Below are 14,367 nucleotides of genomic sequence, written 5' to 3' on the forward strand. Positions count from 1 at the left end.
AAGGGACATCTTCAAATGAGAGAACAAAGCAAAACTTAGGAAAAGAGTCAAACAAAATAGAGATAAGCAATCTACTAGATGTAGAGTTCAAAACACTGCTTATAAGGATGCTCAGTGAGCTTAGTGAGAACCTCAATAGCACAAAAAAGATTCAGCTAGAAATGAAGGGTACACTAATTGAAATAAAGAACAATTTACAAGGAATCAACAGTAAATGGATGAAGCCGAGAATAAAATCAGGAATTTGGACTATAAGGAAGTCAAAAACTCCCAATCAGAATAGTAAGAAGGAAAAAAGAATAAAAAAAATAAAATGAATAAATTCTAAAGAGTGTCAGGGACAACTTCATGCATAACAACCATCACATCAGGGGGGTACCAGAAGGAGACAAGAGAGACCAAGAATTGAAAACCAATTTGAAAAAAATGACTGAAAAACTTCCCTAACTTGGTAAAGGAAATAGTCACGCAAGTCCAAGAAGCACAGAGAATCCTAAACAATAGGAACTTAAAGACATCCAAATCAAGACACATCATAGTCAAAATGGCAATGATTAAAGACAAAAAGAGAATCTTAAAAGCAGCAAGAGAAAAATAGTTGACTACAAGGGAGCTCCCAAAGGACTTCAAACTGATTTCTCAACGTAAACTATGTAGGCCAAAAGGAAATGGCATGAAATATTTAAAGTGATAAAAAACTATGAGTAATGTCTGAGATTTTACTGTGTACGTTTCTTCTTGGATTTTTATTGTTTGGGGTTTAATATATGAGTCTTTAATCTATTTTGAATTTATTCTTTTGTGTGGTGTAAGAAAGTGATGTAATTTCATCTTTTTGCATGTATCTCAAAACCATTTTTCCCAAAACAATTTATTGAATAAACTATCTTTAGCCCACTGTATGTGCTTGCTTTCTCTGTTGAATATTAATTGACTGTAAAGGTGTGAGTTTATTTCTGGACTCTCTATTCTTTTTTATTAGTCTATGTGTCTGTTTTTATGCCAGTGCCATGCTTTTTGATTACTATGGCCTTATAGTATAATTTGATATTAGGTAGTGTGAGTCCTCCATCTGTATTCTTCTTTCTTGGGATCGCTCTTGCTATGCAGGGCCTTTTGTGGTTCCATATAAATTTTTGAAATATTTGTCTAGTGCTGTGACATATCTTATTGGAATCTTGATAGTAATTGCATTGAATCTATAGATTGCTTTGGGTAACATTGACATTTTAATGATGTTAATTCTTCCTGTGCATGAACACAGTATGTGCTTCTACTTATTTGTATCTTCTTCAATTTCTTCAGTGTCTTATAGTCTCTAGAGTAAAGGTCTTTTACATTCTTAGTTAGATTTATTCCTAGGTATTTTATTCTTTTTTGTAGCCATTGTGAATAGAATTGTTTTCTTATTTTCCCTGTTAATTTGTTATTGGCATTAAAAATAAAACTTTGTTCTGAATATTAATTTTGTATTCTGCTACTTTGCTGAATTCATGTATCAGTTCTAGTAGTTTCTTGGTGGCATCTTTGGGGAGCTCTGTGTAGAGTATCGTGTCATCTATGTATAAGGAGAGTTTTATTTCTTCCTTTCTAATTTGAATGCCTTTTATTTCTTCTTCTTGTCTAATTGCTATGGCTAGAACTTCCAGTACTATGTTGAATAAGCGAGGTGAAAGCAGATATCTCTGTCTTGTTCCCCACCTTAAGGGGAAAGCTTTTAGTTTTTGCCTGGTTAGTATGATGCTAGCATTGGTTTGTCATCTATGGCCTTTATTATATTTAGGTACGTTCTCTCTATTCCCACTTTGCTGAGAGTTTGGTTGTAAATGGGTTCTGGATTTTTATCAAATGCTTTTTCTACATATATTGAGATGATCATGTGGTTTTTATCCTTCATTTTATTGATGTAGTGGATCACATTTATTGACTTGTAAATGTTGAACTAACCTTGAATTCCCGGAATAAATTCCAGTTGATCATGATGTATGAACTTTGGATGCATTGCTATATTTGGTTCACTAATATTCTGTTGACGATGGCAGCATCCATGTTCTTTAGGGATGTTGGCCCCTCATTTTCATTTTTTATAGTGTCTTTATCTGGTTTTGGAATTATGATAATCCCGGCTTTGTCAAATGAGCTTGGGAGCCTTCCCTCTTCTTGAATATTTGAACTAGTTTCAGAAGGAGAGGTGTTAGTTTTTTTCAGAATGTTTGGTAAAATTCACCTGTGAAACCATATAGTCCAGGGCTTTGTTTATTGGGATTTTTTTTAAATATTATTATTACTGCATCAGTTTCACTAGGTGTAATCTGTCTGTTCCGATTCTCTGATTCTTCCTGATTTTATTTCAGAAGATTGTATGTTTCTAGGAATGTATCCATTTCACCCTGGTTGTTCAATTTGTTGGCATATAGTTGTTCATAATATTTTCCAACAATCTTTCATATTTCTTTAGTGTCTGTTGTTATGACTCCTATTTGGTTTCTAGTTTTATTTATTTGGGTCTTCTCTCTCTTTTTTTTTTCTTGATGAATCTGGTTAAAAGTTTGTCAATTTTGTTTATATATTCAAAGAACCATCTCTTGGATTTATTGATCTTTCGCATCATTTTTTAGGTTCTATTTTGTTTATTTCTGTTCTGATCTTTGTTATTTCCTTCCTTCTACTTGCACTGAGCTTTGTTTCTTATTCTTTTTCAAGTCCCTTTTAGTGTAAAGTTAGATTATTTATTTGAGATATTTTTTGTTTTTTGAGGAAGGCCTGTAATGCTATGAATTTATCAGATATATCTCCCCAGGCAAAAGAAAAAAATAAAAATAAAAAATAAACAAATAGGATTACATCAAACTAAAAAGTTTTTGCAGAGAAAAGGAAACTATCAACAAACAAAAAGGCAATCCACAGAATGGGAAAACATATTCACTGTTACATTGGATAAGGAGTTAATATCCAAAATTTATAAAGAACTTATAAAACTCAACACCAAAACAAAACGAACAAAAACCAAACAACCCAATTAAAAATATGAGCAAAGGACTTGAATACACACTTTTCCAAGGAGGATATACACATGGCCAATAGACATATGAAAAGATGCTCAACATCACTAATCATCAGAGAAATTAAACACACAATGAGATGTCACCTTAAACCTATTGGAATGACTATCATCAATAAATCAACAAACAGCAAGTGCTGGCAAGGATGTGGAGAAAAGGGAAGCCTTCTGCACTCTTGGTGAGAATGCAGACTGGTACAACCACTGTGGAAAGCAGTATGGAGATGCCTCACAAAATTAAAAATGGATTTGCCTTTTGACCCAGTGATCCCACTTCTGAGAATATATCCAAAGAAACCCAAAACACTAATTCGAAAGAACATAAGCACTCCTATGTCCACTGCAGTGTTGTTATAATAGCTGAGGTTTGGAAGCTGCCCAAGTGTCCAGCAATAGATGAGTGAATAAAACAACTGTGGGACATTTACACAATGGAATACTATTTGGCCATAAAAATGAAGAATTTTTTACCCTTTGCAACAGCATAGATGGACCTGGAGAAGATTATGCTGTGTGAAGTAAGCCAGTCAAAGAAAGACAAATTCCATATTATTTCACACATATATGAAATCTAATGAACAAGCTGAACTAACAAGCAAAATAGAGGCAGAGTCATACACAGAGAACAGATGACAACTATGGGAAGGGGAGGTTAGGAGTGGAGGGATGGAACAGAAAGGAAAAAGGGCTCATGGACATGGAAAACAGTTTGTTAATTGTTAGGTGGGTGAGGGAGGGAGTATGAGAGGGTTAAATGGCAATGAAAAAAATATAATGTGAAAAAAAACAAAATAATGGAAAGCAAGAACATACAACCAAGATAACTCCACCCAGCAAAGCTATTGGAATTGAAAGACAGATAAAGAGCTTCACAGACAAGAAAAAGCTAAAGGAGTTTATCATTATCAAACCACTATTATATAAATGTAAAAGGGTCTTCTTTAGAAAGAAAAAGAAGATGATAAAACATATGAACAATAAAATGACGATAAACATATCTATCAACAACTGAATCTAACAAGCTGAACAGAAACACAATCATAGATACAGAGAACATTTGATGGTTGCCAGATGGGAGGGGGGTTGGGGGATGGGCAAACAAGTGAGGGGATTAAAATGTACAAATCGGTTGTCACAGAACAGTCATGGGGATGTAAAGTACAGCACAGGAAACGCAGTAGCAAAAGAACGTGTATGCATGACCCATGGGCATTGGTGTGGGAATTGCCTGAGAGAGTGGGGGTGTCTGGGGGGATTGGGGCAAAGAGGGAAATTGGGACAACAGTAATAGCATAAACAATAAAATACAATTTACAGAAGGAAAAATCTTAAAAAAAAAACAGGAGATATATTAGACTTGTATATAAAATAAACTATATTTTATTGAGTAACTCAAAAAGAAGACTTGAATACATAGGGGATTAATTATACATGTTTCTAATTAACTTTGGTTTATCACAATTTCAACTATTTTATACAGAGGAAAATAGGATAGGGTATTCTATAATGCTTCAGAAAATGACAATCAAGGATACAAAGCTAATTTTTTATAAGAAATAGATTGTATTGCAGTGGGAAAGAGCAGCTCACCAGAGCGATCATATTTCTGTTACTGTTCTTAAGGCAAAGTGATGCTGACCCAAGTAGATGTGGGAACTTCACAGAAATAACCTCTGTTAGATGCAGGTATAAAAATTAGTTCGAGAAGTCTAATAAATGATCAAGAAGATGAAAATAAAACAGAAGCATTTAGCACATAGAAAGAGCTAATAAATTTGACTTCTTAGAATATTTATCAGTGTAGAAAAACAAAACACAGTAAAGTAGACTCTAGATGGATTGATGAGTTAAATTAGGCTTACTAAAATATTTTGAACCCTGGAGATCACTCATGATACAATGTGAGACCAAAGGTATTTTTTCATATTTTATCTTTCTAAAATTTTCATACCTTCCCGATGCTTATTAAAAATAAGTGATAATTTTTCACTTGAACAAATAACCTAGAAAAGGCATAGATAACAGTATGCTATTTATTAATTAATATTTGTCAATTAATATATTTAATTAATACTTTAATATTTTTATCAACAATTGCATATACCTTCTTTAATATGTGCGTAGGGCTATTGCCCTTCTTGACAAATGAGAAACCAAGTTGGAGTACATTCTTCATGTCGGTTGATCAGTGGTTCGTCTCTCTGCTTTGGATTATCTTTAGGTTCCAGGGCACAGGTGATTATATTGGGCTTCTGTACTGAATCCGGTTGTTCAACACTGAATGCAGCACACACAGACTCAGCTAGGAATACCTGAACGGTGCGGATGTCAGAGGGACTGAGGGGAAAGCCATCATTAATGTTTCCATTGCAAAATAAGCCAGTAACTAGTACCCACACAAATGGAATAACAGAGGCATGACATATATTTGTTTGCCCAAGAGAGTTTTAGAAGACAAAAGAGGGTAAGGAGAGGTGAACAAGTTACAGCTGACTGTGGGTGAAAATGAATGGACCCCCAAATCACCGAATCCTTCTTTTCATAGAGACAGGATATATGTTCCCATGTTTATATGTCATTCTTCGCAAAACTTGAGCAAAACCGTGGAACTTGAAGAGGCATGAAGGGGCATTTTGAAATGCTGTCTTTCCGTTTTAATTGGGAACTCACCAAGACCGAGGTGGAAAGGAGGCATGGCAGTTCATAAGTATTAATACTCAGTATTCTTTCTTCCCTAAAACCCAAACATTCAGCTGAATGCCTTAAGACACATATCTGCTATAAATTCATTTTTTTATCTAATTTGTCTGAGATCTAAGCTTCCTATGGAGGTCTGAGATCAAAAGATCTGATTCCTTCTGATGTTAGCACTGGCATATAATCTGTGCTGACTTAGTTCTGTCTATAACCTCGCAGTGGGAGGCGGCCGGCCTCCCTGGGCACCTTTACTCAGTGCGCTTTCATTTTGGCTGGGGAGTCTGTCAGGTATGTGGCTGATTGGAGCCACCATGTAAATAATTCATGGGAGATTTTTAAAATGTTTTTGGCACCTGCAAAGGAAAGCTATACTGTGTTAATCTTTTATGAATAGATGTAGATTTGAAGAACGGGGGTAGCAGAATTCCAATGAGGAGCTCTCAGAACAGGACAATATCTTCAATAGAGTGAAAATAAGTGGCTTTCAGTGTTCCAGTCCCCTTATATAAAATAGTATTGGTTTTACCAAGGAATGATAATTTGAAACCTCTTTCCTTTTTTAAGTTTGTTTCCATGTGACAATTTATTATTCTTGATCTTTAGTTATTTGCTGATCTTGATGAACTATGTCTTTTGCTGCTGGTGGGAGCAGTGATTATGGAACTGACTCCAAGCTCAGTAGTCGGCGTAAAGTCGGGTGTAATAGGGAGACAAAGTTGACGGCACAAAAAGTCCCTTCCCTGAAGGAACTCAGCATCTGAAGAGGAAGACCAGGTTGTCATACCAGGAAAGTTGACCAATAACAGAAGCAGTTGCACAAGTCCAATGAAAACTCCAGTCAACAAGAATTGAGGCATAAATCAATGCAGTTTGAGCTGTCAGGGAACAGTTCTAGGCACATTTGAGATCCCACAGAGAAACTAGCATAATCTGGAGGTTTCCACTGATCTGAGCAAGAGAGTAGTCCCATAGTGAGGTAGCCATGGCAGGTACATGCCAGGCAAAGGACTGTGGAAAAGAAGAGAGCAGATATGAGTCACATGTGTTTAGTAGACTATTAATTGATGCCTCATGGAAATAATATAAACATGATACTTGGTCTCATTTTACTGCTTAACACCAAAGTGCATCACATATATGTATTTATAGTGTTACTATTACCTTCTCTTTTTCTCACCTCAGGTCCATTCATTGTTAGATTAAATTGAATAGAAAATTAGTGCACTTCACCCCAATAATATGCTGTGTAGTATGATATTGACATGATTACTATCTTCCAATACAAACCAAGACCAGTGTCAGTAAACTGAGTGAAGAGCATGATGCACAGTCTAGAAAAATGTCATTTACATACTATATAAAACAGTGGTTAATGAATTTGGTGATGAGATGTGAGGAAAGCAAGGATGAGAAGTGTCAGCGTTGGTATTGCCACCCGCCCTTCAGGGGATTAGGATAGTTCTCAACTTTTTTTCCACCGTAAAGCATATAAAAGATAATATTCGCATTCCTGCCTTACTCCCATGCATGTACCCAGCCAGTCTTCTCAGCTCCCCATTGCTGCTGTTAACTTTACACAGCATTATTTGGTGCTTAGAAAGCAGACACTGGAGCCAAAAAATCTTCAGTTCTGTAAAGTAGCTAATATCTGCCGCTACTTTGTACATGGTCTTGGGAAATTAATCTCTGCTTTTACTGCACTTCAAAGCAGACTTACTGCACTTCAAGAGAGATAATGATAATACTTACTTTAGAGGATTGTTTTAGGGATAAGATGTATATAACTTAATGCCCACCATGTGGTAATAGCTATAATTGATGTTACTTTACACATCAGTTGTTTAAAGCAACACCACACATTGATGTGGTGTTACTTTAAATTATTATTAGCCTTTGTCTCTTCAAGGAATATACATTGGAATGTGAAAGTGAACATATTCATTGACATAGATTACTCTTGAATTTCTTTTATTTTGTAATTGAATACAATTGTTTTAAAAGTTAAATAATAATGCCTGATTATTTATAACAAATAAATGGATACGTCCCTCAATACTCAGTGTAAAATGAAAATTAAAAAAAAAACTCAAGTTAGGAAATTTTCTCTGGAGAATGTGGGGTGATGAATGAAAGAAGGCAGAGGGTTTTGAAAGACAGGATGAAAAATGTATTTCAGAACTCAGGTGTGCCATAAAATAGTATAATTCTTACAGGTGGGAAATTAGGTAACTATGGGATTAGAACATTTGCGTTTAGAGTAGGATGCAGCCAGAAACTAAAGCACTATACAGATAAAAAATACTTTAAAGAGATGCATTTGGGCACTCAGACTAGAGGAGTTTCACCTTTTAATTACTGATTCTACTGGCAGCCAGCAGCAGAAAGAATTCACCACATTCCAATATTTCTTTAAGAGACAATCTAATAATAATTAAAGTAACACCACATCAATTTGGTGTTACTTTAAACAACTGATGTGTAAAGTAACATCAATTATAGCTATTACCACATGTTGGGCATTAAGTTATATACATCTTATCCTTAAACTTATCCTAACTTTCTGACTCCATCCTAGGTGGAGTCCAAAAGTCACTTTGTTAACATAACAAGAGGCATCTTTACTGTTTTTATCACTTAGGTCAGGGCTGTCAAATCATTTTCACCAGGGACCACTTGAGCCTTGCAGTTGCTTTCAAAGGGCTGAATGTAATTTTAGGATTATATAAATGTAACTACTCCTTAACAGTTAAGCAAGAGCTCAGCACTGCCACCAGGTACAAACAAAGTGCTGGACCGGATAACACAAGGTGGAGGGCCAGAATCAGCTCGTGGGCTTTGTGTTTGCCACCTGTGACTTAAGGAATTCCAAGGGTTTTAAGAGCTCTGTGCTGGAAAGAGATTTCTTATCATAAAGCATAGTATCACACATAGCTACAAGGGTTAAATGAGTGAATAGATGTAAAGCATTGCATACGAACAGTGCCTGGCAGGGTTAAGTGCTATCTGAGATCTGCATTTTGATGGTGATTATTTATCCAGTTCTTACTATAACACAGGCTCTGGGCAGTGCTTTGCACGGATCATCTTATTTAACCTGCAAACAATCCTATGTGGTAGGCGCTATCATTATTACTGTTTTACAGATGAGAAAACTGAAGCACACAGAGGGTAAGTACACTTTGCACATTTATTCAGTCAGTAAGGCATCAAGCAGGACACTGGACAACATTCTTTTGATTCTCAGCCTGTATTCTTAGCTAGTATGTAATCTAGCTTCTAGAGAACATAAACGACTGTTTTGGTGGTTTGACTCAATTGAACCAGTAAAATTCTATATAATTCTAGTTTACTATCATTTATTATTCAAGTAACATGATATGTTAGTTTGTCATTGACATATGGCATGACAGTGGTTTTTCTTTCTTTATTTATTTTAAAATATCTTATTTATTTATTTTTTGAGAGAGGGGAAGGGAAGGAGAAAGAGAGGGAGAGAAATATCAATGTATGGTTGCCTCTCATGCGTCCCCTGCTGGGAACTGGCCTGCAACCCAAGCATGTGCCCTGACTGGGAATCGAACCACGATACTCTGGTTCACAGGCCCGCACTCAATCCACTGAGCTGCGTCAGCCAGGGCACATGACAGTCGTTTTTAAAAGCTCAAAAATGGTATTGGGGCTTCTCTTGTATATCCTTCAGAAAATTGGGACAGATAAGGACAAATATGCCCAGGTTATCTGTTCATCACAGTCAATGCCAATGTTGTGTTCTTCTCAGTTGAATATTAATTCCATTGAATAGGAAAATAACATGCAAATGAAACATCACAGGCAGAAAAAAGTAATGAAAACATGACTGTTAATGTGAAATACATGTTAGTAAATTGTTAAGTAGCACCTGGCAGTATTATACAACTGAAGCCTGGAGAGGCTGAGGAACAAGGTGAAAGTCACAGAGGCGGTTAACAGGGGGAGGGGAGCTTGAATCCTAACTTTCTGACTCCAGGCCAGTGCTCCTTCGTATTATTACACAGTCATGTATGTACACACTCATATAGATATATGCTTACTCGCATACTTGTGCTGTGTCTACACATGTTTATATTCATGTTTTCATAAAATCAAAGACATTAAAATTTTTAATTTAGCATAAAAGCCAAAGTATTAGACAAGACTGTCTCAGAGTTCACATTTCTCAGTACAAGTATTAGTTAATCCATTTGGTAAGGCCAGAATGTGGTCTAGTTTTCATATTTATGTTGTTGTGCTTATAATAAAAAATCCTTGTTGACTACTCAACATCATAAAAGTGTTTCTCTGAGAAGAATTGATTATCAAGCTTAGATTAGATTGTTATCATTCACTCTAAATTAGGCTTGGGACACAATGATTTTCCTTAGAAAAAATATATTTTCAAAAATATTTGGAAATTAATAAGCTGATGAAACTCAACAACCTTTCATTATTTGGCATATCTTTTCAGGAACACTAAATACACAACATGTGTGATCAACTGATGGAGAACTAAATTTATTTCTCCCCCTCCTTCTCTTCTCCGCAGATATGAGGATGAAGATCATACTGGGCAAGCTGAACCAACTCCCCCACCGGTCAGTAAACGGAGTGTCCAGAAGGAAGGTCAGCCACCGTGCTGTCCGAGAGGAGGGTGGCAGCCTAGAGGAGGCTGCTGTGTCTGCTCACAGCATCGCCAGCGTCACATCCCATGGTCACACCTGTGCTGCAGGCTGTCCTGCTCAGCAAATGTACATGCAGGAGACTGGAAACTGGAAGGAGACCCAGGAACAGTTGCTGAGATACCAGCTGGCAGGCCAAGATCAGCTGCTGCTACTCTGTCCAGACCTCAGACAAGCAAAGCAGCAACTGCAGGAACAGAGTCGGTTGGGCAAGGACAGTGGCAGCTCAGGGCTTTCCCGAGGGAAGAAGGTGCCCTGTGGTGCCAACAAGGCATTCTGCCTTCATTCAGTGCATCCAGAAGCTGTTCATGAACAGTATGACTGAGGAGTGGTGTGGGCATTTGGGTTGGAAGTCAGCATGTTCAACCTATTTATGGAAAATGATCAGGGGAGATGGGGCCTGACCTGTTTGGACACTAAGAAGGGAGAACATGGACTCTGAAATCTCTTTTTTTTCCAACTTTAACATGGAAGACAGTCATAGAAATGCTTGTAGACTGGAACATGTCAGACATGTCTTTTGTATTTATCATGGAACCTAGTCCAATGCCAGTCAAATAATAGGTGGCCAAATATTTGGTCATGTTTTTTTACTTGATTTAAACTTAAGCCTGATGTTGCCATCTTAATAATGGTATATCACTTATTTAGAGCAGTAGGAGTTGTTATTAAGCTTCATTTAGGATGACTACCCCCAGTGCTGTTGGCTTCTCTTATTACGGGATCATGAAAAGGTCTTGTCTGCTACAATGATTCCTGTAGTGTTACAGCAAAATATATTTTTTATCTTATAGGAACATTTTAATAATAGGAGATCTGTCAGAATTTACCTTTCAATTATAAGACAACTCCCTGGTTTTTTACATGCAGATTTCATTTCATGTCTTAAATAGAATCCTTAGTGGGAGCCCACAGTAAAGCAGACATACCAGTTTTCCCCCTCCTGAGTACTGCTACATGAAAATTGACATTCTCATGGGACTTGCTGAAATTTTAGTTAACGACAAAGATATAAAAATAGCAGGCTTGTGGAAAGAAATTGTCTATAGATCAAAATTATTTCTCAGTAGTTCTTTGTGTTAGTCACTAAGTTAAATTTACAAATGGAATAAAAAAAAAACTATATTTGGAAGACCAGAAATAACCAAGTGGTCAAGTGGCTTATCAGCCAATTCATTTATCAGAGAAATGGATTTTGAAGAAGATGTTTCATAGATCTGCTGGCTAGATGAGGTAGGGGAGTGATTATATCATGTGCAGCTTTTCCAGGCTGTACCAGAGACTTTAATGGGGACCAGAGTAAAGTGTAAACTGGTGTTAAGCTGGGTAAGGATGTTAATGGCAATGCCATCTAATTTATACATCTGCAAAGGGCCCATCAGTGTTGAGACTAAAGGATACTTTAAGGAGCCTGACTGTGTCCTTGGTTCTGAATCCAGAAGGCCCCATGCTCCAAAAAAGTAAAGCAAAGACAGCAGAGGAGAATTCCCACAAAGAACTTCCTCTTACCTTTTTCCTAAATATAAACCAAGACTTTCCAGTCTCTAAAAGGTTAAGGGGTTGTCCTAAGTGTGAATTAGAACTGAGAAAGGAAACACTCTCCTATTGCATTTTTAAATAATGAATCCTCTTCTATGGAATCAGACCCATAGAAGATACTGGTAAAAAGTCATCAGCATCAGGACATCAACGGGAAAGCACGTCACAACTTGTCTGGAACTGGCAGGAGCTTTCTCAGCCTCTTTGTCCATGCTTTTGGTGTCTTGTGGACACTTCATACCTTCAAGCTGCCCCCAAAAGAGGCAGGCCATCTTCTCTGTGAAACAGAGTTGAAAAGTGGGGGAGGTTCCATTAAATGTATTTCAAGACATTTTAATACAGACTATCTGTGTTCAAGAAGAACACTGATGGGCAATCTGTCCAGCAGACATTTACTCTGGAGGTACAGAATGGCTGTCTGAATTGTAAATCCCTTCATAGGTGTACTTTGCTTGGCACTAATAGTATTTAAAGACATAACAACAGAGAAATTAACTTGAATTGCTTAGGCACTTATGCCTTATGTAGTTTAATTAGTCCCTGCTATAACCTGTTGTTTATCTCATTTTTGTAGTGTCCTAGTCTGTGATGTAATTTGATTTGCAATCTTTACTTTAGTGTATATATTAGATCCTTGAAGAGCTGTAATCTTTTTATACAAAAATATTTCAGAAGTTAAGCCTTTTGAGGATTATGCAAGGGTAGCGGTCTCAGCACACTACCTACTGAGACTTTGTCTACACATTCTCTCTTTCACTCTGGTGACTTCCTTCACCATCTCAAAGTCCAGCCTCGATTTCTTTCCTGAACTTTCTACCATGTATTTAGCTGCCTACTGAGTTTTCTACTAGGTTATCCCTTAGCCACTATGACTTAACATGGCCTTCAAGCCTTTTCTTCCTCATGTTTTCCCTAACATAATATACTGATATGGGAAACTTTGAAAAACCTCTGTTTAACCTTTATTTGCCCAGGCCCCAGGTGCTCTAGAGAGAATGATGGGGCCGTCTGGGAGGGCAGGTGGCCGGATAGTGAGGACTGGAACTGGTACTGATAGGAGAAGCCCTGGGAGACCTTTGCTCACCCAAGACCACAGGCGCCATAGGAGAACAATAAGGCCGTCTAGGAAGAGCAGATAAAGCAGATAGCCAGATAGTCACTAGGACTAGGGCTAGCACCCCCGCAGATAGAACTGATTTTCACATTTAGCCTTTGAACTCTGCTTCTGCCCCATAGATAGAACTAATTACCGCATTCTGCTTCTGTATCCTGCTTTGCCACGTAGATAGGAAGACCCCTAATCTATATATTCCCCAAGAATCTTTTGTTCGGGGCTCAGAATTTGGAGACTGACTCCTCTGGGCCCGTGCACGTAAAAAGGAATAAACCTCGTACTCCAGAGTCCCTCGGTGTCTGGTTGCTTCATTTTCCTATAACAATACCACATCCCTGCACTCAGACCAGAAATCTGGAAATAAATCACAACTCCATATTCTATCTTACTCTTCCCAAAGGGTCAGCTACAAGCTTTGTTATTTCTGCTCCTTCTTTACCTTTCTACCAAGTTTTACTATTTTCTTATCCATGTTCATGTGCCATAAGACTGACCTGACCTTTCTGGAAGGCAAGTTTGATTCTATGCCTCTATTTAGGAACAACTATAATTAACCTATTAATTTTTTTCCCTAGCAAGGCCTGGGATCCCTGTGGTTAGAATTGACTCTGTGGGCCTGAACACAGCCAGAAACATCTAGAGAAACTGCAGGGCTCCAGCATGTGGCATGGAATTTCAGAGTCTGGCCAGAATTGTCCAGACCATAGTTAAGCCTGTCCTCTTTTTCCTTCTTAACAAATGGGAGGATTGGGTAGGTACTGGAAGCAAATAAAGCAGCTCTTGGTTCATTTGCGTCTGGAGATGAGCTAATTAGACAAAGTTCTACTATAAGATGATCCTAAGCTCATTAAGACCATTAATATGAGTAACCCAGGAAATATTTTACAGCAGTAACAACTCTTCATTCAAATAAATAATTGAAAAATATCATGTTCTTTTGTTATTTTAAAGAATCTCTTTCTGCCTCCGATTTTTGATTTACTATGTATGGTGAACTCCTTTCCCCCAAGATTCTGAACAAATTAAAATTCTAGAGTTAAAAAATGTAAATGTTTAAGCTGTTAACATTGAGAGAAGAATGGACTAGGGTTGTTTTCACCATCTCTTGGGTTTGAGGGATTGGGTTCAGAGAAAAAACTAGAATTTGACAGAACGTGCCTCTCTCAGAGTAGGAGACTGAGTCGATCCAACTGGAGTTTTATACCGAAGCAGACTTGCCCGTATTATTGCCCAATGAGGCTACGGAGCACCAAGGGCCTTGA

The 14,367-nt window shown here is 37.3% G+C and overlaps 1 protein-coding gene across 1 annotated transcript in view; it reads left to right on the forward strand.

Annotated features, from left to right (window-relative positions):
• Positions 1 to 13,616, forward strand: part of PKHD1 (PKHD1 ciliary IPT domain containing fibrocystin/polyductin) — a 461,864-nt gene extending 448,248 nt beyond the window's left edge. The window contains exon 67 of the mRNA XM_053668316.1: positions 10,320 to 13,616. Coding sequence (XP_053524291.1) covers positions 10,320 to 10,777 — 458 coding nt within the window. The 3' untranslated portion in view covers positions 10,778 to 13,616. The remainder of the gene's footprint in view (positions 1 to 10,319) is intronic.
• The last annotated feature ends 751 nt before the right edge of the window (positions 13,617 to 14,367 follow it).

Source organism: Artibeus jamaicensis, unplaced genomic scaffold (assembly GCF_021234435.1).
Source record: "Artibeus jamaicensis isolate MK-2021 breed Jamaican fruit bat unplaced genomic scaffold, CSHL_Jam_final contig_484, whole genome shotgun sequence".
NCBI classification, from domain to species: domain Eukaryota; kingdom Metazoa; phylum Chordata; class Mammalia; order Chiroptera; family Phyllostomidae; genus Artibeus; species Artibeus jamaicensis.